Source organism: Copadichromis virginalis, linkage group LG8, assembly GCF_057382275.1.
Source record: "Copadichromis virginalis isolate Kocher_CV1m ecotype Utaka linkage group LG8, C_Virginalis_male_GT1.1, whole genome shotgun sequence".
NCBI classification, from domain to species: Eukaryota; Metazoa; Chordata; class Actinopteri; order Cichliformes; family Cichlidae; genus Copadichromis; species Copadichromis virginalis.
Window position 1 is genome coordinate 16,663,651 of NC_140625.1, and position 26,261 is coordinate 16,689,911.

Consider the following 26,261-nt stretch of genomic DNA (forward strand, 5'->3'; position numbering starts at 1 on the left):
CTACATGAGGATGATGGCTGCACATCAGCTTCTGTTTTATGGGAAGCAGGGAAAGCTGTGATGAGAGGTAAAATTTCTTTCTCATCACACAAAAAGAAAGAAGAAAACAATATTCAGGAACTAGAAAAACCATCAAATCCTTAGAACAAGCCTTCGCGTCCGACCAAGATCAAGAAATAATGAACAAAATACGTAAAACAAAACTAGAATTAAATGAAATTATTAATTAAAAAAAACACAATTCCTAGTACAAAGACTTCGCTTGCAGAATTTTAACATGTAACATGTCCGGTCGATTTCTAGCTAACCAGTTCAAAATAAAGAAAAAACACCAATATATGTGCTGTTAAAGATTTATCTGGGAACACAATATATGACCCTGGAAGAATAAACAACATTTTTAGGGATTTCTATGAAACTTTATATTCACCACAAATAAACCCATCTAAAAATTAAATTGATCAGTTTCTTGACAATGTAACTCTTCCAAAATTACTAGACAGTCAAGCGATGGCACTGGATTTGCCACTGACACCAGGTGAACTCCAGGAAGCGCTGATAAGTATGCAAAATAATAAGGCTCCAGGTCCAGACGGCTTCCCTGCAGAATTCTACAAAGAATTCTGGACAATTTTGGCACCAGTATTCCACATAGTGTTGCAGGAAATCAAGGAAAATGGCAGACTACCACCAAATGTGAATTCTGCCAACATTAGTCTCCTGCTAAAACCAGACAAAGACCCTTTATTTCCCTCAAGCTATCGTCCAATAGCCCTTATAAATGTAGACCTCAAAATAATCTGCAAAGCTCTCTCAAAAAGATTAGAGAAGATAACCCCCCTTTTAATTCATCCTGACCAAACAGGTTTCATAAAAGGCAGGCACTCATCAGCAAACACATGTAGATTACTTAATTTAATAGACTACTCATACAGTAAAAACTTTTGATACCACAATATTATCTCTAGATGCAGAAAAAGCATTTGACAGAGTTAACTGGAAATTTTTATTTGTAACTTTACACAAATTTGGTTTTGGAAACTCTTTCATAAACTGGCTAAGAATATTATATAACTCCCCAACAGCTCATATCTGAACAAATGACCAGACATCCTCCAGCTTCTGTCTCCTGAGGGGCACCAGACTGGGATGCCCACTCTCCCCTTCACTTTTTGTAATTTTTATCGAACCACTAGCAGCAGCATTTAGACAGGCTACAACAATTAAGGGCATAAAATGTAAGAACGTCAGTGGCGTGTCTAGAAAATTTTTGTTGGGGGGGCCAGGTAGGGGCACAGATTTGGAGAAGGGTGGCAGATTTAATTGGCAGATAATGTTTTTAAAAAAAAATTCTACCAACCCTTAACCATAATTCAATAATCCTATAAACCTAATAACCAAATGCACTTTTAACTCTTATTAGAATGAGATTTTAACCACTACGGTGCAAAGTTTTTAGATACTGCGTTGATAAAGTACAAGAGATACAATCAGTGCTTTGTCAGTGTTTACTCAGCATTCAAGGACAGCAATATTTGCATAGTATTTTTACTGACATATACTGCACATATGTTTTGGGCAAAAACATTTTTGAATATTAAAATACGAACATTTGTAGCAAACAATTGACAAATTAGCCATTCCAATGCAAAACTTTCTCTGCCTGTTAAAAAAAGAAGATAATCTTCTCACAAACTGGTGTTTGATTTTGAAACAGGAAAAAAGTGGAGAAACAACTGAAAAGACTAATATTTGAATAAAACCTGAAAGCAAGTAAATACTTTCTATGCTGCCTTATGGTAAACTTTGGTAATATTGATAAAGAACAACACTGGCTGATGATGAAATACATTCAGCTGGCATGGTGACACTGCCAGTATAACCTGCAGGGCTGGACTGGGACAGAAAATCGGGCCTTTTGACTACAGACCGACCCACCAGGTATTAAAGCCATAAAGCCTTTGAATGAAAACAAACCCTGTTGTGACAGTGATGTACAGTCTTTTTGGTATGGTATGATTTCTATACATTTTACGTCAGATAAAAACTTTGGTTGTAAGATTTAGATAATTATTTAATAAAAGCTAGATATTTTAAATGAGAATAAGAAAGAAAAGTATTTCTTTGTGCCCCCTTTCCCTGTTAATGCCCTACCTGGCCCCCTGGCAAAACTTTGCTAGACCCGCCCCTGCACAGTTACCAGCTGTCAGCTACATAAAAAAGGATCCTGGTGGGTGGTCTTCACGTTTCCCTCTCACCAGATATCCAAACCGACATCATGACCAGCAGCTTTACAGCTGTGGCTCCAGCAAACATCAGCTGATACTAGAAATTAATATTAAATAAATTCTAACAACAGCCGATCAAGCTTAAACGTGCTGCTGTTGTTTAGCGCGACATCTGCTGGTTTCGTCTTTCTGGCGCAAAGTGGGCGATAAACAAACAAGAGAGAAAAGCCGATCAGCTGATCATCGATCAGTTTCATGATTGAAGTAGCAACAGGAGAGGGAGGATGAGAGAAGAGGCAGCTGTGCAGCATAAAGACAGAATAAATCCAGCTTTGTGTCTTTTTCCATTCTAGCTGAAGTTCGGGACAAACTGCGTCTCTTCTCAGCTCAATACGAAACGTGTAATATTTTCTCTGATTGAGGGACCATTCCATTTTTTTAAGGAGCCGTTGGCAACTCTACTAACTAACCTTATGAATAAAATAAAGTTCACTATCAGTAACATCATAGCAACCGAACAGCTGTATAAAAACTCCAAGCTGGCTAGAACGCAGTATGAGTTATTGCAACTGACAGTAAAAAGTCAGCACAACGAAAATAAACTCCACCTAAACTTAGTTCATATCTGACCCAGATAGACTGCAGGTCATAACTTCTTACCTGAAGTTCAGTTCACCTGACACTCGGACTGGCGGCTGCCTCGGGGCTCTCCTCCTGCCTCCCCTTCCCTCATCCACCTGCTGCCTCTGTGGAAGCCCCGCCATAGCCACCACCAAACAACGGAGTTATTTCTACACATCGACCTGCATCTGGCCAATCCACCACCTCTCATTGTTCATGCCGTTACAAAAAAAATAAAAAATAAGTCAAATAAGCCCGATGGCCAGTCCAGCTATGTTAACCTGCAACCAAATCTGCAGCTCCATACAGCAATGTTACGACTTAGATTACATCTTATAACTCATAACTCTTATGTTAGCTCCCCTCTGTAGCATACTGTCTGAAATATTCCACGGCTGCAATAATTCTTTAAGTGTTATTTTTTCCTTGGTATTCTAATTTCGCCGAAGTTTACTAAACTCAACAAACTTAATATTACTTACCGGGACATTTATTCTGTCCTCATTTTCTTTCACCGAAAAATTGTTTCCTGCAGTGACGTCTTTCGTGCTTGGCTCTCCTACCTTTGCTAACGTGATGCACATAGCGCAGAAGCCGATGCTGCATTCACTTACACTCGGATATCTGAGCGTCACCGTGAAAACATAATCGGACATTTGATATTTGATTGAATTTTATTGTTTTGCCTTTGGGGTGGCACCTGGGGTGGCCAGTCTGGTTGGGGGGGTGGCCTGTGCCCCCCCAGGCCACCCCGCTGGACACGCCATTGGCTAGCTACCTAAGGACCTAGCTAGCTAAAATGAGCATTCGGCTGTCGGGGAAACTTGTTTTGTAAAGTTCGTTTAGCTAACCCGTGCAGGTGAATGAATTTACCCTGACTAAAGAAATCAAGAGAAACGCACCGGGCTGCTCAGTGACTAACCACGGTTACTGTACTTTTATTATGAGTATTATACTGTAAGAGCAACAGGCTGGACTCTGCTTCTGCTCCTGTGCAGAGCTGATTATTAAATATGTGCAAACAGCAGCATGCTTTCCACATGTGGAAGGACATTAACGCCAACTTTTAAATTCCCCTCATTAGTCAATAGCTACGGATTAAATAGCAAAGCCCAATACTTATGTACTGAAACCAACTACTTCCGCTTGTCAGCTTAATTTAAAATGTTACATTTTCCCCTGATTATTTTTTTTAGCTTTTTTTTTTTTTTTTTTTTACTGAGTTTGTTACAAATATTCAGGTTAACAAACTGTCCAAATTATTTTTAATGAATTATGTTCACAAAGTCACATGTGCAGTGCTCTGTACAGCTTGCATCCTTTAGGACAAATAATTTGAAACATTAATATTTCTTGTTCAATACTGAGCTGATAACACCTCTGTATGTTGTGACCAGGATGCAGCAGCAGACTGAACCTCGACTGAAACCTGCTCCATCATCTCATCTTTGCAGATATCCATTTATAAAGCATCAACAACTCAAAGGTAAACATGATATTAGAAAATGTGTTAGTAAGGCCTTTAAAACAAATAAAACAAATAAAAAGCTGTCGGCAGAACTGTAGGACTGAACAACTTCAGATCCCGAGTGTGTGAGGACGGAGAAGGATCAGCTCTATTTCAGATTTGAGAGAAACTTTATATTTCAGTTTGTGATGATTCTGTTCTGTTTGTGACTACAGGAGCTGTCGTCAGATTCAGACCTCAGCACCACCCAGTGACAGCAGACAGATCATCCTATATCTTCAATCTTTGTAGTAACTCCAAAATTAACTGAAGAAAACAGTACAAAGGTTAAAGTACCACATGTGCTGTCAGTGAAAGCTGCAGCTGTTTTATTGATAAATTTAAAGACAAAAAGTCAAAAGGATTAATCACCCCTGTAACTGTGTCACTATACATCAGCATTAATAGTGCCTCAGTTTGGTGTTTCACAAAACTGCTGATCTCAGACCTGCACAACTTCTGTTTTAAACACTGAATGTACTCAGCTACATGAAGAGCACATGATGTTTTCTCTGACACAATTAAATAAAACCTGATTAAAGTCAAAGGTTGTTACTTGTATTTGAACTAAAAACTTGTGATCTGGAATTCTTTCACTGTTTTTTGACAATAGTGTTATTTATCATAAAGTAATTCAGAGTCATTCATACCAGAGTAACCAGTGAGCACAACATATATTTAACTTTCTACAGGACTTAAAGCTATTACTATAGCTATAGCTATTACTTAACTGCACTAGGGCTGCCACGATTAGTCGACTAGTCACGATTACGTCGACTATCAAAATCGTCGACGACTGATTTAATAGTCGACGCGTCGTTTGAAGCTTTGTAAGATCCCAAAAGACGCAGGAATAAGTAGCAGGATTTAAGAGTGTAATAACGGACTGAAACAGAAGATGGCAGCACTGCATGTACAAGGATGCCAGCTGCCGTTAAACCCTGAAGAAGAAGAAGCTCTTTCCCAGAATTCATAGCGCGGCCCAGCTCAGTTTCCAACAATGGCGTCAGCTAGTTACTTTTTATATTACTCTTATTATTCTTTCTGGGTCACAAAATAAACGTTTAACATATTTTCAGGCGGGAATGTAGCTGTGTAAACCTCAAATATCTGCTCAGTTTATCAAGACACCGCATATTTTCGAAAGCGCTCCGACGTTTTCGGAGACTTCTGTTACCCACTAGCTCGATAGCGAGCCGGGGGCAAGGCTCACTAGCGCCGTGAGAACACCGGACTCCCAGCAAATCGTTTTCAAACCCACCGCCGTCTTTCGCTACTCAGGTTAAACATGATATATAAGTCACTTAGATAACTTAAAATGTTATTGTTTGGCTTTTTTCAGTATTTTATTTGTTCCTGAGTAAATCGGTTTGGCTGAGATTAAAGTTTTAGTTTTTACACAGCTGAATAAACGTCAAGCAGACAGCTGATTATCAGAAGTGTGAGATGCTGAGAATTTACTCCGGTGTCCTGTTATATTTTAGATAGCAAGGAGTTTATTAAACTGAAACAATCTGCAAACTTCATTAAAATTTAATAAACTATCATCTTGTCTTTATCTTTAGTTAGCACATACCTTAAACACTTAAAGCTGTAAGCTAATGATAGTTATATGAGAGCAGATGCTGCTGGTGCAATAAGCTGTACGTTTTACGTCCAATGGATGATGATCTGATTAGTCGACTAATCGCAAAAATAATCGGTGACTAGTCGACTATCAAAATAATCGTTTGTGGCAGCCCTAAACTGCACTACTGTATAGTTCTGTGTAAATAATCATTCTGTACATATGATAATTTTTAATCCTACAACTTTATAACTTGCATAGTTCACATTTCTGTATAACTGTATATCTCAGATTTCTGTATAGTTTTTCATATTTATATCCTGTTCATAGCCTGTACATAGTTTGTACTCACTACAGCCTGTACATACTTATAGTTATAGAATATTCTTAACATACTTCATACCATGTACATTGTAACATACCATAATAGACCCATTTCTGTAATATACTTACATATCTATATTATTGCTAATATATATTGTAATATATCTATATCATGGCTAGGGTTGCAAAGGGGCGGAAAATTTCCGGTAAATTTCCGAAAAGTTTCCGGTAAATTTCCATGGTAAGTTAAGCTTGGGAATTTTGGAAATATTCCATATTGGAAACTGTCCATGGAAATAATGGGAATTATGGAAATTAATGGGAATTTAGGAGAACTAACTGGGAATATATTATTTCCAAGCATAAATATAAACAGAAATCATAAGAAAACCTCCATGCAAAATGTTTTCAACAGATATTTCAACAGATTTATTTGTAAGTACAGTAGAATAGAACACGTTTCAATAACTTGTTTCATGGATGAATAAAAACAGAAATGTTGAGTTCAATATTACCATCCCCTAACCCCGCTCATTCAAAAATGCCCCCTGTCCAAAAATCTCCACAAAGTCCCATTCAAAAGGTTAAATGAAAAATGCCACTTATCCTCCAAAACGTCCCATTAAACATGCAAATCTTCCTTCAAGCAATCCTCTTTTCTCATTTTTGCTCAGTCAATACTCTCTTCCTGGACCTCATCATCATCCAACAACATGTCCACTTCCTCAGCATCCAACTCTGAGTCTTCCTCTTCAGTGTCACTTTCCAGCCTTGTTGAGGATGGCTGTGTGTCAGGCTCAAAGAGCCGTAGGTTTGCCCGAATGCCGACCAGCTTTTCCACTCTCACATTTGTGAGCCTGTTGCGAACCTTTGTGTGGGTGTTCCCAAACAGTGACCAGTTGCACTCGGAGGCGGCTGATGATGGTGGGATTTGGAGGAGGATGGAGGCTACAGGTGCAAGGGCCTCAGATTCACATAGTCCCTTCCACCAGGTGGCTGAAGATATGTGCTGGCATGACTGCCATATTCCATCCCCTTTCCAAAGGCCTTGCTTTGTTCAATACTTTGCCAAACTGCCTAGAACTTTGCCTTTATCGAGACCCAGGTGGTCAGACATGGCTGTAATGACCGCATAGGCACCGTTGATCTCTTCCCCAGAAAGTATGCCCTTGTCATATTTGGGGTCCAGCATGTATGCTGCTGCATGCACTGGCTTCATGCAGAACTCCCTCCGCTGTTCCACTGACTTTGACCACAGCAGTTTCCTCTGCTTTCAGTAGTAGGGAAGTGGGCAGAATTGTCTGGATTTCTTCTTTGAGTTCTGCAAAAAGGCACTGAACATCTGACAAGATGGCACCATCCCCATCTATCTTCGCTATTGCTGCTGCAATAGGTTTGAGGATTTTCTGACTGCTAGATACTCTTTCCCAGAACACATCATCCAAGATGACCTTCTTGATGTCACTGTCGATGCCTACAGACTGGGATATGGCCATCTCTTGCAGAGACTCCTTTCCCTCCAGAAGGCTGTCAAACATGATAACAACACCACCCCATCGCGTTATGCTGGGAAGCTTCAGTGTAGTACTCTTGTTCTTTTCCTTTGACAGAAATGTAGCGGAAGTTACTTGTTTGCCTTTAACATATTTCAGAACTTGCTTCACTCTCTTATTCAGAGTGTCCATTGTTTTTAGTGTCTTTTAGGAGAAGATTTAGTGTAATGACTGCACAGCCAATAGTAGTTATATGAGGGTAGGTCTCCTCCACATGTGCCCAGGCAACCTTCATGTTGGCTGCATTGTCAGTGACCAGTGCAAAAACCTTATCTGGTCCAAGGTCATTGATGATCACTTTTAGCTCATCTGCAATGTATTGGCCTGTGTGTCTGTTTTCCTTTGTGTCTACACTCTTGTAGAACACAGGCTGAGGAGTGGTGATTATGTAGTTAATAATTCCTTGTCCCCTGATATTGGACCATCCATCAGAAATGACTGAAATACAGTCAGCTTGGTCAATGGTCTGTTTCACCTTTGCTTGAACTCGACTGAACTCTTCATCCAGTAGATGAGTAGACAATGCATGTCTGGTTGGGGGAATGCATGCTGGTCGGAGAACATTCAAAAATCTCTTCCAGTACACATTGGATGTCAGCATCAGGGGTGAGCCAGTTGCATAGATTGCACGAGCGAAACACTCATCTGCGTTTTTCTGGCTAGTGTCATCCTTAAAATCAAAGAATCCTCTGATGCCAGAGGGACCAGGAGCTGATGAGTGGGTATCTGACTCTGATACAGCTGAAACAGATTCATTTTCCCCTTGAGTGGAACTCCTGGCTGCTGCATGTGTTGGGCCTTGAGGAATTTTTTTTTCCACTTTGCAATGTGCTGCTACATTTTTGTGGCATTCTTCACGTACGTCTTATCACAATACTTACACATATATACAGAGTTCCCTTGTACATTAGCTGGTGTAAAATGTCTCCACACATCAGATAGCGCACGTGGCATTTTTCTGTAAAATAAAACAAGAGCTTGTAAAAATGCTAATGCAATGCAAGAGATCGTAATAATACAATTGCAATATGATAATAAACAGATATAAATAGTAAGGCTAGCTAAACAACTGGAATGATCTTCAAAACAAAACAGCCAAATGAGGAAGCTAGCATCTTCTTTATGTTATACTAGCTATGGCTTATTTAGAATCTTATCAGATGCTAGCATTTTATTTAGCATCTTATCAGATGCTAGCATTTTATTTAGCATCTTATCAGATTGCTATCTACCAGATTAATACATTTTATGTGATATTCACAATTTAAACATTTAATGAATATATTTTCCCATAATATCATCAAAACTTACCTCACTTGTTAAGTCCACAGGCTCAAATGTGTGCCTTCAATACTCTTTGTCCTTCAGGCTCAAAAGTGTGGTCCATGTGTACATGTGATGGAGGCATGCACAGTGCCAGTAGGTGGTCTCAATAGCCATGCAGCAAGCTTGTGCTCTGTACATGTGATTAAGGAATGGCATGGATATTCAAGTGTATTTGAATTGCATTTGTTTGTTTTTGTCAATATTATGCTAAAATATACTTTGCTCAACTATATTTAAGTTCCCTAAGAAGAGCCAACTTTCAATTTTGAAAATTCCCACGTTATTCCCATAAATTCTCGTTAATTCCCGTTTATTCCCATAAATTCCCGTTTATTCCCATGGAAAGATTCCATCTTTGAAAATTCCGGGAATTTTGCAACCCTAATCATGGCTAAAGCACTTCTGGATGGATGCAAACTGAATTTCGTTGCCCTGTACCTGTGCATGTGCAATGACAACAAAGTTGAATTCTATTCTATTATATTATGTAAAAGTCCAGACCCTCTGAGGATTATCTGAGTACTTCTAACATTACACAAAGCAAAGGTCTCCATCAGTGTTCATGAAATGCTGGGTTTATCCTTGTGAGGGAGCTGCTGGTGAAGATCACGAGCCCTGCTTGATCCTGGCGACGAGTTTCAGTCTTCCTGGTGTTTCTGAAATGATGCCTCTCACTGTGGGTCAACAGAACTTCTGGCACAGGACAGCTGTAATAAAAGAAATTGAAGAAGTTTTGGAAAAAAAAAATCTTGGAAATGCCCTAAATTTGAGAAGCAGATTTTGTATTTACTTTTCTTTTGCCAATCAAGATAACAAAGTATAATTTTCACTATACAATTACTAACCTTGTCATCTCCTGCACTGTCTGTTTTGGGCTCTGGGCTTGTCCTTCCCAGCGCTCATGAGATTGCTTTGCTGCACTGTGGTATGAGGTGCTAACCTGTTGACAGTGTTGGAAAGGTTAATTTTAAAATGTATTCCACCAAAGATTATAGAAGTAATGTATTCTGAATACTTTACAACTACATGAATGTACTATTGCTGTGTGATTTATTACTATTACTGAAGGCTACTCTGTACTCGCCATACCAATACCAACTAGATGTTAAAATCTTAATATAAATGAGTAACAGTAGGTGGACATTTATGGGCTCAAAATGTGGTCATAAATATTTTGTACTTGTAAAAAAGATTTGTGTGTGTGTAAGAAAGATTTGTGTGTGTGTAAAAAAGATTTGTGCGTGCGTAAAAAAGATTTGTGTGTGGACTTAGAAAAAAAAAAACCTGCAAGTTACAACTACGGATTTTGACCCTATTTTTCTTCCTTTCATCTGATTGGTCAATGTCATGTCAATCACAAATGTAACAATCCAATCAGAGAACAGATGGGTTTGGCTGTCGGAGGGGCGCTTTTTTGAACTGCAGGTCCTTGAAGGGTGATACATAGTGATGGCCAAATGAAGCTTTCCAAAGCACTGAAGCTTGTATTGAAAAATGGTTCATTACTCGAAGCTTTTCAACACAGTCCTCTCCGGTGACATCTGGTGGCGAATATTTTGAAGAGCAGCTTGAATCTGCAAAATAAAACGGACTGCTCAATCATCACTGCTCACTCAAGAGTGGAGTTCTCTCCGATATTGGGCCACTGTTCCGTTGCTTTGAACATGTAATTGGTTTTGTTTTCTCGATTGGGGGGCTGAAAAAATGTAATGCGTATTTGCGTAATACATTTTGATCAATAAACTTTCCCTATTTAAACATGCACTATGGTGTGGCCTTTCTCTGCTCATAACTCCTTGATGTTGGTAAATACAATAAGTGAGCAATATATATAATATACATATGAGAATGCACAGCACATTATGGAGTATGCCCCTGCTGTGGAGTCCTGCCTCCATCTACTTGTCATTTAATCACTGGACAGCTGGACAGGTTCATACAAAATATTAGATGAGGCCAATTGTCCTATACATATTTTTGACCTAGGGGTGGGATTGATTGTGAACTGGAAAGGGAAAATGCTTAGGGAGCTGAGTACGGCTGCATCGTCACTGATTTGTAGAATCATTGTGATTCGATACAGGATCCGATTCAATTTGATTGGAATCTGGAAAGTTTTGCCTCAGTCAGAAATATTACAATTCTGGTCATGTATCAGTATATATCCATAATTTTGTATCTATTAAAAGAAAGCTGACACATGTGAGACTTAATTAGAGATGTAAACAGAGAGTTATGAAACCTGCAGCTGCAGAAGCCAGCGCAAAAACAGAGGCAAACACAGCTAGCGCGGACCTGACGACACACCAAAATCTGATTCTGACGCGTCGGGTCCGCGCTCTGTGTTCACGTTTGTATGCAGAATCCGTAAACCTGCTCCCAGGTACTGTTTTAGCTGTATGGTGTTTGACGACATGTTGTGAGGTTTAACCTGATATGCTGGCGTTTCAGGCATAATAACGTTAATTTACAAATCGACACAGGATTGTAATGAATCAATATCACTTTATTCAATTTAGCATGGATTGTAATCAGAAAAGCGATAATCAAACCTAATCAAGAACTTGCAAAGTAAAAACATGATCTATGTCAGGTAGCCCTTTTGTTATTTACATTTAAAAAGAGGATTAGTGTTACTGTGCGCTGGCTGAGTCTGTTTCTTTTCTTAGAAATAGTTTCTCCTGCCCTGGAGAAAATCCACTTGCATGGAACAGAAGAGGCTGTGGAGTGCAGGAACCACACTGCAAGCTGGTAGATATGCAGGTATTCCTGGGTCCTGCAGACTATCACCTAAAAACAATAAACAAAATGATTTTCTAAACTGTGTAGCAATGTAATGTACGTATAGTGTCAAATACATTTTTGTAGTCTTCATCAGCTTTAATTCACATGGAAGTGTTCCTAAAGTCATATGCTGTAATGATATTTACATTATGAAAACATGATTTTGGACATTTCAAGTTTTTCACTTCGGCAGATAAAATGAATTGAGCAAAATCAACTCAAAATATCTCCACATGCCAGAACGTCCTCTCTTCCTCGCTGGCTCCATATCTGTCAGTGGAATGATCACCTCTTCGCTCTCTGTCACCATCAACACACTCCACGAATCCCGTGGATGATTCACTTCCTTATATCCGTTTGAATCAGGTACCGAAGCAGTTACGTGCGTAATGAAGCTTCGGACGTCACTGGTCACGTGACTTTTGCCAAACGAAGCAAGCCTCGACACAGTGCTTCTGAACCAGTGTGTTGTTTTTTTCGACACACGCTCCAGAGCGTCAGCTTCAAGCGGGCCATCACTAGTGATACAGTTTGAAGCTGGAGGATCACTATATAAATATCCGATAGCAGCTAGGTCCCCTAACTTTCAGTAGCTGTTGAAAGGAAAAAGTTGTGGTATATCAGTGGTTAGAATTACCATTATTACTTTAGGATTAGTTTAACACAAAGTCAGGGCTGACCCAGGACCATTGCTGTGAGTCACAGTGCGCATCATAAAAGTCCGCAGGATGTGCTGCTAATGCTAACTAAAAGCAAAGGATCCAGAATTTGTTATGCTGGCTGCTGGGCTCTGTGGGTTTTTGCAGCAGCTCTACCTGTACTAGATGCACCTTCTCCTTGTCTTTTCTATCTCTGACTTTATGTCCTCTACAAGAGTTAGTTTTTTTTTGCTGGTTCTTCAAATGTTCAATAAAAACATGTATGCTAATTCATAACGAAGAAAGCTTTGTAATGAAGACTGTCATTTCCAAAACACTGCCCGCCCCCACCCCGCGGTCCGCAGCGCTGTTGAAAAGGCTGTGGAAGTCCCTGTATTAAACACCTGTGACACAAAAATCACCAAACTCGGACGACCACAGACTGTTTTCCTTCGTGGTGATGAAGGAAAACGCTGGGTTGGGGTACGCACACACAAATCTTTTTTACACATACAAATCTTTTTTACGCACACACAAATCTTTTTTACGCACACACAAGTCTTTTTTACACATACAAATCTTTTTTACAAGTACAAAATATTTATGACCACATTTTGAGCCCATATTTTTCGCCCAGGCATAGCCCCACTGCTCGTGCCTATCGTAAAAAGGCAAAAATGAAGACATGACATGTTTGGGACGTGTGGGCTGCCATACTTCTGCTACCAAGCAAGGGGGCGGGGCCGCACGCTAACCAGGAAGTGCTAACAGGTAGCCGGCACTAGCCGCAACCTGAATTCCCCCTTCAATGTTTTTAAGCTCCCGCTTCACAATGCTAACAGGTAAAAGCATATGCTTGGAACTCTGACACATCTCCCCAATGTAGCCGAGCTGAGTCCTGCTGGTCGCGTTAACCCGCGAGCTGCGGGCGACACGCCAGACAGGCTAACCGGTTGGAATGCTACGAGCCGGCTAACGATTAGCCGGCACAAACCGTAGCGTGTTTATTATGTTTATTCCCCACGCCGACAGCGAACGCTTGGAACCTTGAAGCCGTATCCCCGCTGTGTGAACACACATAGCAGCCGAGCTGCACAGTGCCCAGGCGACAGCGTATGCCTAACGCCGAAGCCGTGTCCCTGCTGTGTTTCCTCACTTGTAGCCGAGCTACTCGCTAGCCAGCAGCCGCACGGCGTGATCCAACCGGCGCATAAGCCTATTTTTCGAGGCGATAGGCCGGGGAAGGGAGACCAACAAAGGGGAAGCAACAAGCTAGGGGATACCGGGGGAACACCAGGGCATATTGGGGGGATACCGGGGAACACCAGGGCATATTGGGGGGATACCGGGGAACACCAGGGAATATTGGGGGAATACCGGGGCTACCAGGTAGTGATGGGATTTCCGGCTCATTTTTAGAAAACCGCCTCTTTCGGCTCGACTCACTAAAAAGAGTCGGCTCTTTCGGCTCCGAACCGGCTCTTCAGGTTGTTTTGTTGCTTTAATTAATTTATTATTAATAATAATAAAAATTTATGCACAAAAGGAATTACTAATGTTAAAAAAGTGGTTTTATATATATATATATGTTTATACATAAATATATACAGTGGCCCCTAGAGACAAAGCACGTACAAACTCCAAAACACATTTCTAGCGTTAACTGAACTTCCAAAACAGAGCTACCTAGATCACTTAAATTATACGATTGAAAGCATACATGTATTGTTTGTGTATTTACACACAAGCACTCATATATGTTCAAATAATTTAAAAAAGAAATGTTCGTTTACCTGTTACTACCACACACCAAATCCGGTCGTTGGCACTTGCTGGCTTGTGTAGCCTCTAGGTAACAAAAGCTCAACACTGCGCCTAGCATCCTGGAGCACTTCTGTTGTGTTTTTTACGTGTTTCTGAGTTTTTATGTGTTTTAGAGTTTTTACGTGTTTTGGAGTTTGTATGTGCTTTGTCTCTAGGGGCCACCGTAAATATACTTTTATTTATTCACTCCACATAAAATGTAATAAATAAATCATATAATACAAAAACCAACTAGTCACAGTTCAGCTTTTAACTATTTAAATTTTCAGCTTTTTCCTTTTAAACAAATTTAAAATGAAACAACACAAAACGCTGCAAACCACAACACAATTAAATGTAAATTAAAGTATGAAAACAAAAAGTACATGCATATTCTCTGTCATATAGGCCTGCATGAATAAACTTTCTGAATCCTTTATCATCCGCAACTGAAAATAGTTGTGGATGATTACTATACCTTTCTAATGTGACGTTGTTGTCCCTGGCTCTCTTTCTCTCTCTCTCCGTCCCACTCTGTTCCTGTGCTACTGCGTGTGTAACTACCGCCCCTCCCCCCTCTTCCCAGTGCAAAGCACAAGGCCCGCATGCGGAGTGAAGCGGGAAAAAAGTGTGAAAGAGAGGGTGAGAGAAAATAACAAAACCCACGGCTCGTGTCGTTCACGTCAAAGAACCGGCTCTAAGAGCCGTTTCGTTCGCGACAACACATCACTAGTATCAGGGGAGCACGCTCCTGACAGACGCACATGCATACAGCACTCTCAAGGCACTCCAACAGAAGTGGAGATCAAACGGTCACCGGTCATCTGTTTTATACGTAAGCTGTGGAGTGTCTTAAAGAAATATCCACATGCCACGACCAAGGAGGGTCGTTGTGTGGAGAGATAGTGTCGATATGCTAGAGAACCGATTTGACAGAATGGTGGGTCAAATAATGTTTTTTGTGCTGCTTTTGGGAATGACAGGTAAGTAATTGTACTTATGTTCCTTTAATCCATTTTATTGTTTTTTTTATTTTTATCTAAGTGATGACTCAAATTTTTTGGATCAGAAATAACATCTTACAATCTTAGAAAACTTGTCATAATTTTATTTATCCGTGTTTTGTTTCATGTACAGGTGTAGTGACTGCTCAGGCTGTCAGTAAGTATCTTTTCAAAACTCTAAAGATTTGACTTTTATTGCTTTATCCTCAGTTTATATCAGCCTCACATTTCATAGAAGAGTAAAGACTGAAAGCCTGTGAGAAATATGTTTCATATTTATGTTTGCAGAATATTAACCATATAGGCCTTTTCTATCTTTTTGTCATGATCTACCTAATTGCTTCTTAGGACCTCTTTACCCAACATCTGGAACTAAATGCTTCAAGATAGATGATGGAAGTTCTCCACAGATTACCCTGCTAAGACCTTTTTTCTATTTTGGGAGGACATATAACAGCATTTATGTATGTAAAATTAACATTAACAATTCATTTACTACATTTGTACCATTAAAATATTTTGCTGTCTAATTAAACGTACTGCCACTAATTACAATATAAAACATTGTTACAGGATAAATATATATTCTTAGTGCTTATATTCTGTTTATTTTGTTTTATAGAGGCCAGAGTAGGAGAAAGCCAGTTTGAGTACAATGTCAGAGTACTTACAGGAAACCGCATGCTTTTGCAGAGCACAGGAAGTGTGGCAGACAGAAAGTGAAACTAAGCAGAGTTGTTTTGATCGGAACTGTGTGTGTGACGTATAGCAGAACTACAGGGTGGGCCATTTATATGGATACACCGTAATAACATGGGAATGGTTGGTGATATTAAAGTCCTGTTTGTGGCACATTAGTATATGTGAGGGGGCAAACTCCTCAAGATGAGTGGTGACCATGGTGACCAATTAGAAGTCAGCAATCTTGGATACAACTTTTGTTTTTTCAATAGGAAGAGCAATCTTGGATACAACTTTTGTTTTTTCAATAGGAAGAGGGCCATGTGACACATCAAACTTATTGGTAATGTCACAAGAAAAACAATGGTGTGCTTGGTTTCAACATAACTTTATTCTTTCATGAGAAAGACAATGTATTTATTAAAATGTTTTTTCCTTACATTACATACACATCCTTACATTTCCTTACAAAGACACAATATTATAACAATGTGACTGGTCAGTTGTAATATTGATCCTGGACTATAATTACTATGATGATGCAGGAACAAGACCAACACAGTGATATCAGATCCATCATTTTAATAACAAGTGATCAACACCTGTGTCTGAAGATACCTAATTTATACTGGTTTTGACTTACAAGAATGTTTTTATTTTCTAGGTAAACCACAATGGGCATCTGACCTTTGATGCATCATGGTCTAGCTACACCCCGCAACTGTTTCCAATGTATGGATCCAGAGACATCATCGCTCCATTCTGGACAGATTTAGACAACAGAGTAAATGGTCAGATCTACTACAACCAATACACCAGCGGCAGTGTTCTCCAGCAAGCTACACAAGACATCAATCAATACTTTCCAGGACTGAACTTTAATGCCAACTGGGTCTTTGTTGCAACTTGGTTTGAGGTGGCCTATTATCCCACAAGTGGAACAGTAAGTCAGCTTCCAAAATTTGGAATCAAATTATGTGCTTATGTGTGATGTATACGTGAAAGTCTGTTGCCTACTTTACTAATTCAGGAACAGTAGATTAGTGTAATCTAGTGTCACCTTCCAGACATAAAGACATAAATTCCTGTGATATATTTCATACAAAGATTATTTTTCAATATTGAACTTTTTTTTTTTTTTAAAGTGATACCTGAAGATGACCTAAAGCATACATGAAAAGTGTATCATAACCAAATTAGGTGTAAATCCAGCAGAACACTGATCAAACAGAACATATAATAACTGAATTCATATTTTCCAGCGCACTACTGTCCAAGCTGTGCTGATCTCTGGAGGCCAATATTCATTTGTGCTGATGAATTACGGTATAATAGCCTCAAGAACACGGAGCATTCAGGTCAGACCTACTATAGTCAATACTCTGCATATTTACTAATGAAAAAACATTCATTATTTCTAAATGTAATAATCATAATTTTGTGACTCACATTTGCAGGCTGGTTATGATACAATCGACTCCACTCACTATTATGTCCTCCCTGGATCATTCACCAGTGCTGCATCAGGGAGTAACTCAAATTTTCGCCTTGGCAGCAACGTCAATGAACCAGGTCGCTGGGCCTTCCGGACAGACCATGGATCAACAGGCTGCACTTTTAATGGTAAGACTGCAGGATACAGAGGGCAACTGCTTCTGTAGCCTTTGTGTTATATAACATTATAGTGATGTGCATCTGTGAAAGGCAAGGCAAGAATTCTAATCACAGTGCATTAAGAGTACAGTAAAGCAATGAGGTTGAGGTTATTAACATTAAAGTCTCTGACTGTTGTTGGAATCAAGAACTAATGAAGGAATTTCAAATTATTAGTTGGAGGCTTAAAAACATTCTTCCTACCTGCTTAAAGGATGTTTAGCCATGAATTCAGAGGTTTTGAAAGATTTTGAATGGCAACATATGGCAAGCAAAGAATAAAAAATGCTAGAGAGAGAGAAGCTGTTCCCAACAAAGTGACTTATCCTAAGGCAGGATTCACTTCTTCATTTTGGTCCTTAACTGCATAAGGTATGCTGTCCTCACTAAAGTTTGTTGCAGGCAACGTAATTTCAGCTATACAGCTTAACATTCTTTATTCCCAGCTCTTCATCCTCCAAGAAATAGGCCGCTTGTTGTGTTTGTAGTGACGTGTCGTCACGAACGAAATGGCTCTTAGAGCCGGTTCTTTGACGTGAACGACGAGAGCCAGCTCCTTATCGCGAGCTTTGGGGTTTTTTTTCTCTTTCTCTCACCCTCTGTCTCGCACTTTTTTTCCGCTTCACTCCGCATGCGAGCCTTGTGCTTTGCGCTGGGTAGAGGGGGGAGGGCCGGTAGTTACACACACAGTAGCACAGGAACAGAGCGGGATGGAGAGACAGAGACAACAACGTCACATTAGAAAGGTATAGTAATCATCCACAGCTATTTTCAGTTGGATGATAAAGGATTCAGAAAGTTTATTCATGCAGGCCCATATGACAGAGAATATGCATGTACTTTTTGTTTTCATATTTTAATTTATGTTGAATTGTGTTGTGGTTTGCAGTGTTTTGTGTTGTTACACTTTAAATATGTTTAAAAGGAAAAAGCTGAAAATTTAAATAGTTAAAAGTTGAACTGGTTTTTGTATTATATGATTTATTTATTACATTTTATGTTGAGTGAATAAATAAAAGTATATTTACGGTGGCCCCTAGAGACAAAGCACGTACAAACTTCAAAACACGTCCGAACTCTGAAGCACGTACAAACCCCGAAGCACGCACAAACTCCAAAACACGTAAAAACTCCATAGCACGTACAAACTCTGAAGCACGTACAAAACACAATAGAAGTGCTCCAGAATGCTAGGCGCAGTGTTGAGCTTTTGTTACCTAGTGGCCACACTAGCCAGCAAGTACCAATGACCGGATTTGGTGTGTGGTAGTAGAGTTGGATGTCTCGAGACCACTTTTACATGGTCTTGCCCATACGGAAAAGAAATAGTAAAAACTTATATGTGATATAAGGCTTACATGATTTACTCATGAAAGTGGCCACTTTCGCATTACTTTCATACATTGTTTTAGTAAGTATCAGAAACATACAAGTTTCATTATATAATTTTTCAAGGGATCTTATATCTGTTTTCACACTTACATGCTTTTCATACAAGTTTCACACAAGACAGATACAAACTTTATAAGATTTATATATATCTTTTCCATATGGGTGGTCTCGTCTTGGTCTCGACGGACTTTTGTCTTGGTCTCGGTCTTGGTCTCGCTGTTTCGGTCTTGCGTTCTCAAATCGACGTAGTGTTCGGGAGATTTGGAGTCAACCATCAGCGGAGCGGGGGGTGGCTTACAGGGCTTAAGCCCGGGTCATTTTTTCAGAAGCATGGGGTCTTTTGGAGTGTAATTTGTTAGTTAGATGCCTGACTGACAACTGTATAAAACAAAAACAACACACGAAGCACAGAGCGCAAAAAACTCAGGTAGATGTTATTTTTTATATTATGCTTTGGATGTTGTTCAGTATATCTATGCAAAACAAGAGGAATTTCAATACACAGCAGTATATTCACAGTTGAAACCAGATATTTACATACACTTTAGGGAGAATACATAAAAACCTTTTTTTACTGTTAAACATCAATTTAGAGTAAACTTGTTTTGTTTTAGATAAATAAATGTTGAAATATCTTTTGAATTAGTTAAATGTCAGAATAAAAAGAGGGAGCTGTCTATTTTAATCACTTTCATCAAATTTAGGAGTACATATACACTAAGTTTATTGTTAATTAATAAGAAAACTCCAGACAATTCCATTCTGAGCTGAAGAAGCTTCTGATAGGTTAGTAGAGTCCATGTGAGTGAATTGGTGGCACACCTGTGGATGCATATAAGGCAAAACACAGAGCCTGTTTCTTTGACATGGGAAAATCAAGAGATATCAACCAAAACACCAGGAAAAGAATTGTGGACCTCCATAAGTGTGGCTCAATTTGAATACAATTTGGTGCCATTTATAATTGAGAAATACAGATAGTTTCTCTCTTTACTCTTAAAGTTAACAAATATGTTTTTTATATTTATCAATCTAAAAAAATAAACATTTAGTCTGATTTGATATTACAATTAAAAAAGTGTTTGTGTTTTTATCTAAAGAGTACATAAATATCTGGTTTCAACTGTATAGTTGATGATGTTGGTGTTTGGCTTGATTGTCAGCACAAAGAGGGAGAGAGAGGAACAGAGAGGGAGAGAGAGAATGACGACAGAACAGAGATGAACAAGAGCAGGTGAGACACACATGTTAGTCAAATGGTTGTTTGCCAAAACTCATCAGAACATGTATCTAGTACCTAGTGTTTCTTTTTAGATACCATTTGTTACTTTTCAAATTCTATATTTATTAAGTTATGCTGGCTTGTTTGCACAACAAGGCTAAATAATTATATAAACTTTTCTCAATCTAAATATTGTACTTTGGTAGAATTAAAAAATAAGTGTAGTGCAGGTCTATGATGATTTTTAGTGCTACTATCATCTAGTTCTGATTCTGTCTTGGTTACTGTTGTAGTCCTGTTTTAATTCCGAATCAGTTCTGCGTCTGGTTGAATTGGGGTTTAGTCCTCGTGTCTTGATACAGGCCCGACTTTGTTCTGCCTTGCTGCTTAATTAAAAAACTAGTTTAAGGTGTCCTGCATATGTATATAGAAGTACATATATATATATAAAAAAACACCCAGCACGCCCCTGCGGGCGGTTTATCCTTCAAGCTCGGGTCCTCTACCAGAGGCGCCTCAGGATCAGTAGAAACTGGTATTAACGGCCTTGCATTGACAATGGCACTCACCTCAGCCATGAAAGTGGTTAAGACCTCATGAGTGAGTTTTACATGTCCAACCTGAAGAAGCATAGAATCTAAAATCCGTCTTGCCACTCCAATCATGCGCCCCCAAGCGCCGCCCATATGAGAGGATTGAGGTGGGTTGAAAACCCAAGTGCATTTTTGTTGAAGAAGATAATCCTCTACGCTCTTATTGCCAGGATCCATCTTCAGCTCTTTGAACGCTCCAGTGAAATTGGTCCCACAGTCCGAGCAAAGCTGTTTGATATGACCCCTGATGTAGAAAAATCTTCAGAGCGCATTTATAAAGTTTGAGGACGTCATTGTTTCAATAACCTCAAAATGTATGGCTCGTGTGGACATACATGTGAAAAGGACAGCCCGCCTTTTGTCTTGTGCTTGACCGCCTCTGGTACGGCTTATCACCACTTCCCATGGTCCAAAAACATCAAGGCCAGCGTAGGAAAATGGAGGGTCAACCTGAAGGCGCTCTGTGGGTAGGTCTGACATTTGTTCCTGCTCGGTTCTTCCTCTTAGTTTCCTGCATGTAACACACTTGTGAATGATGCTGCTGATGAGATGTTTCCCTCCAACAATCCACTGACCACTGTTGCGAATTGCACCTTCAGTGAAATGCCTGCCCTGGTGCTTCACAGCCTGATGATGATGACAAACAAGCAAGCTTGCTACATGGCTGCGGCTTGGTATTATTAGCGGATGGACTTCACCACTTTCAAGGTGTCCTCGGCCAATGTGTCCACCTATTCTTAACATACCTTCGTTGTCAAGAATGGGTCGGAGTTTGTACAGAGTGCTGGTTTTCGGAAGGTCATGTTTCATTTTGATGCATTTCAGTTCTTCTGAATACATTTCTTCTTGCACGCATTTTATGATGATCTGTTCTGCTCTGACAATGTCAACGACTGACAGGCCACTTTTGCAGATATGCCATCCAACACACCTTTGATTCTTTGAGGAGTGGGAGAAACACTGAGCAATATGACACAGACGTGCCACAGTCTTACTGAGTGTGGTCCAGCTAGAAAAATGCTGGAAGCGTTTTGAGCCAAGCTTGTCTCTACTAACTTGTGTGGCGAGCGAGGTTACCTCAGGACGTACATCAGCATCAGCATCTGGGTTCACAAGGTCAAATGTTGATCCATTATCGCCACTGGCAGCTACCTTTGGTTGTTTCATTAGGAATGCTGATCCTGTTAGCCACGTGGTGTCAGCAAGCTCGGCGGCTGGAACAGAACGTGACCCATGATCAGCTGGATTTAGTTCTGAAGGAATGTAGTTCCACTGCTCTGGTCGTGTTGACTGCCGGATGCGCTGCACACATACAACCCCCTAGTCTCGTTGTGTATGTATCCCAATACAACTCTGCTGTCAGTGTAGAATTTCACTGCCTTGAGATCCAGATCAAGCTCCCTGATTACAAGATCGGCTATCTCAACGGCCATGACAGCAGCACAGAACTCCAGTCTTGGGATTGTAAAGCCTGGGTTGGGAGCGAGCTTGGATTTCCCAAAAACCCACCTCTTGAAGACCTTGTTCATTTGTTGACTTAAGATAAGCAACTGCAGATATTGCTTTGACAGAGGCATCACAGAAAATCGATAATTCAGCGTGCTGTGCTTTGGAAACAGAGAAAGAGGCATATGCTTGTGGAACATCAAGGTTTTTTAGTGCTGACAATGATTCATTCTATCTTCTCCAACTTTCTTTTTTAGCCTCAGTGAGTTCTGCATCCCAGTCTGCATTCTCGGTTGTTAGCTCTCTTAGAATCAGTCTCCCTGTCACCACAACAGGAGCTATACCCCAAAGGATCGAACAGACTGTTTACTGTTGACAGGACACCACGGCGTGTAAATGGCTTTTGATTCTCAGGAATATTGAATCCGAAAGTGTCAGTCATTATGTTCCAGCTGACTCCAAGACTGCGTTGGACTGGTAAGTCATCCACGAAGAGGTTATGGTCTTTTACATTGTCTGCTCTTTGATCTGCAGGAAATGCGTTCATTACTTCAGCTCGATTTGGAGCTATTTTGTGCAGAGTGATGTTAGATGCTGCCAACATCTTCTGTGTTCGACGCAGAACATCAATGGCCTCTGCTGCTGTAGCAAAAGATCGGAGGCTGTCATCTACATAAAAGTCTCTTTCTACGCAGCACCTTGCATCACTGCCATATTCAACTTCTTGGTGCTCTGCTGCTTTCCTCAGACCAAAGATTGCCACTGCAGGTGATGGGCTGTTTCCGAAAACATTAACACGCATGTGATAATCCACCACATCCTTACTCAGATCGTTATCCTGGTACCACAGGAATCTAAGGAAATCCCTGCAGTCCTCACGAACAATGAAACAGCAAAACATCTGCTGAATATCTGCAGTTATGGCCACAGGATCTTTTCTGAATCTGAGGACACCAACGAGACTGTTGTTAAGATCTGGTCCAGACAGCAGCACCTCATTTAGCGAGATTCCATCATGCTGAGCACTGGAATCAAATACCACATGAATCTTGGTTGTTTTTTTGGGATGGTAAACACCAAACGTGGGCAAATACCAGCATTCTGCCCCCTCCTGGAGTGGTGGAGCAAGTTCAGCATGTCCCTTGTCTAACATATTTTGCATGAAGTCTGTGAAATGCATTTTCATTTCAGGCTTCTTATCTAAAGTCTTCTGCAGTGACATCAGACGTGATGAACATAGCATCTGTTATTTGGTAGACGTTTACGTGGGTGCCGAATAGTGATGGGATTTCCGGCTCTTTTTAGAGAGCCGGCTCTTTCGGCTCGGCTCACTAAAAAGAGCCGGCTCTTTCGGCTCCGAACCGGCTCTTCAGGTTGTTTTGTTGCTTTAATTCATTTATTATTCACAATAATATAAAATTATGCACAAAAGGAATTACTAACGTAAAAAAGTGGTTTTATTTATATATGTTTATATATAAATATATGCGGTGGCCCCTAGAGACAAAACACGTACAAACTCCAAAACACATTTCTAGCATGAACTGAACTTCCAAAACAGAGCTACTAGATCACTTAAATTACACAATTGAAAGCATGTGTGTATTGTTTGTGTATTTATACACAGGCACTCAAATATATTCAAATAATTAAAAAAAAAAGTTCATCTACCTGTTACTATCACACACCAAATCCGGTCGTTGGTACTTGCTGGATTGTGTAGCCACAAGATAACAAAAGCTCAACACTGCGCCCAGCATCCTGGAGCACTTCTGTTGTCTTTTGTAAGTGTTTTGAGTTTTTATGTGCTTCTGAGTTTTTACGTGCTTCGGAGTTTGTACGTGTTTTGGAGTTTTTACGTGTTTTGGAGTTTGTACATGCTTCAGAGTTCGTACGTGATTTGAAGTTTGTATGTGCTTTGTCTCTAGGGACCACTGTAAATATACTTTTATTTATTCACGCCACATAAAATGTAATAAATAAATCATATAATACAAAAATCAACTATTCACATTTCAACTTTTAACTATTTAAATTTTCAGCTGTTTCCTTTTACAAATTTAAAGTGAAAACAACACAAAACACTGCAAAACACAATTAAATATAATTAAATATAAATTATAATATGAAAACAAAAAGAACATGCACATTCTCTGTCATATGGGCCCGCATGAATCCGCACTTTCTGAATCCTTTATCATCTGCAACCGAAAATAGTTGTGGATGATTACTATACCTTTCTAATGTGAAGTTGTTGTCCCTGGCTCTCTTTCTCTCTCTCTCCCTCTGGCTCTGTTCCTGTGCTACTGAGTGTAACTACCGCCCCTCCCCCCTCTGCCCAGCGTAAAGCACAAGGCTCGCGTGCAGAGTGAAGCGGAAAAAAAGTGCGAGACAGAGGGTGAGAGAAAGAAAAAAAAAACAAAAAACCCACGAGCCGTCACGGCTCGCGATAAAGAGCCGGCTCTCGTCGTTCACGTCAAAGAGCCGGCTCTAAGAGCCATTTCGTTCGCGAACGACCCATCACTAGTGCCGAAAGGGAAGAGGGGCAACTATTAAACCTGATTCTTTGATCCCCATGATAGAACAGAGAAAACCCGACTCAGAGTGGTCAAAACATTTGTATATTTTTTATTCAATCATCTTCCGGAAGAGAGAGCCCTGCACAGCCCAAAGCCAGTTGCAGAATCTCTAACATTAGAAGCTCAAGATGAGTCTCATATAGGTGTTATTTTAGTACTTCAGACGCCACACACAGTTTCAATACACCCAACTCCTTCTACTCAGTTCCTCTTTTCCTTGTGTCTTACTTCCTGTGCAGCTTGCAATAACTTCCCCTTTCTGAGGTCTGTTGCCAGGGCAACCTGTCACCCCTCGTCTGAACTTAGTTTCACTCTCTGTCTGCTCCTCATATACTGCAAAAACATGCAGTTTCCTGTCAGCCTGTGACCTAGTCAAGTCTGGGCCTCTCATAAAACAATCTAATCAGCAAATAAGCATTAAGAATATATATTTATTTCTTAACACAACCCAGCTTTTTGTCTCATCCTGGAAGACTTCATCTTCCATGATCTGTAGGAAGACTGAATCCTCAATGGAGTGTGCTAGCAGGTTGTCATTTTCTGTGGCATTGAAAACTGTTTCTCCAAGTTTAGTCACCGTCGATGCATTTTGGATGTCTCCATTGGATGGGGTTCTCTTTCTCTCATCTTTGCCATTAGGATTTTCTTTCACCTTTATCTTATTCTCACACGTGGCAAAGTGACTTGGTCTGCCATTTTCCAGGATGCAGGTTTTCATAGCACTTACTGTAGGCGTGTTGTGAGCATCTTCTATGCAAGAAGAATGTCTGCATCTGGGTCAAGCGCTGGAATCTTATTTGCCACTCTTTTAAGATAATGGTGGTGACATGCAGCTTTGGGTGTGGGTATCTCTGACCTGTTGTTTGGGATATCATTACACTCTATAAGTGCAGGCAAGGGAATGGTAAGTTTTCCCATCCAACGATTCTATCATAAAACTGTGGGCTCTTCTCCCAGATGCTTCTGTGATGCCTGGACAGGTTTTCAGTGTGTATGGCATGGCTGCTCCCTTGAGACCAAACATGTCAAAAAACTCAGATCTGACCAGTGAAACATTACTTTGGTCATCTAAAATGACATACATCTTCTGCCATTGCTCTTGGTGGCCATTTGGGTACACATTCACCAGACAGATCTTTGAGCAGGATTTGCCTTGAAACCCATCCCCACATACCTGGGTACATCTGGATGTGACACTCTGTGCCTCTGTGTCCGACCTCTCCCCCCCATTCTCTGTCGAGGAAGTAGCGTGAAGCTGGTCTGGGGTGCAGAGTGGAAATGTGTTTATCACTGTCACATTCTCCGCATTTAACGGTAGCCTCACAAGATTTGGCTTGATG

The 26,261-nt window shown here is 40.2% G+C and overlaps 1 protein-coding gene and 1 long non-coding RNA gene across 4 annotated transcripts in view; one reads left to right on the plus strand and one right to left on the minus strand.

The window, feature by feature from the left end:
* Nucleotides 1–7,262: 7,262 nt before the first annotated feature.
* On the minus strand, nt 7,263–10,338 carry LOC146703117 (uncharacterized). The gene is made up of 3 exons (XR_014921962.1): nt 9,972–10,338; nt 9,112–9,833; nt 7,263–8,758 (listed from the first exon to the last, which is right to left on the minus strand). It is a non-coding gene; the product is annotated as an uncharacterized LOC146703117 (long non-coding RNA).
* Nucleotides 10,339–13,299: 2,961 nt separating this feature from the next.
* LOC146703118 (alpha-tectorin-like) overlaps nt 13,300–26,261 on the plus strand; it is a 28,967-nt gene continuing 16,005 nt past the window's right edge. The window contains exons 1-6 of one of the 3 annotated variants that reach the window (XM_085466241.1): nt 13,300–13,390; nt 15,489–15,512; nt 15,704–15,819; nt 16,701–16,979; nt 17,299–17,394; nt 17,494–17,659. In XM_085466241.1, coding sequence (XP_085322367.1) covers nt 13,357–13,390; nt 15,489–15,512; nt 15,704–15,819; nt 16,701–16,979; nt 17,299–17,394; nt 17,494–17,659 — 715 coding nt within the window. In that variant the 5' untranslated portion in view covers nt 13,300–13,356. Of the gene's footprint in view, nt 13,391–15,201; nt 15,335–15,488; nt 15,513–15,703; nt 15,820–15,977; nt 16,137–16,700; nt 16,980–17,298; nt 17,395–17,493; nt 17,660–26,261 lie in introns of those variants that run through there. The other 2 variants (XM_085466243.1, XM_085466242.1) reach the window with 2 other exon arrangements.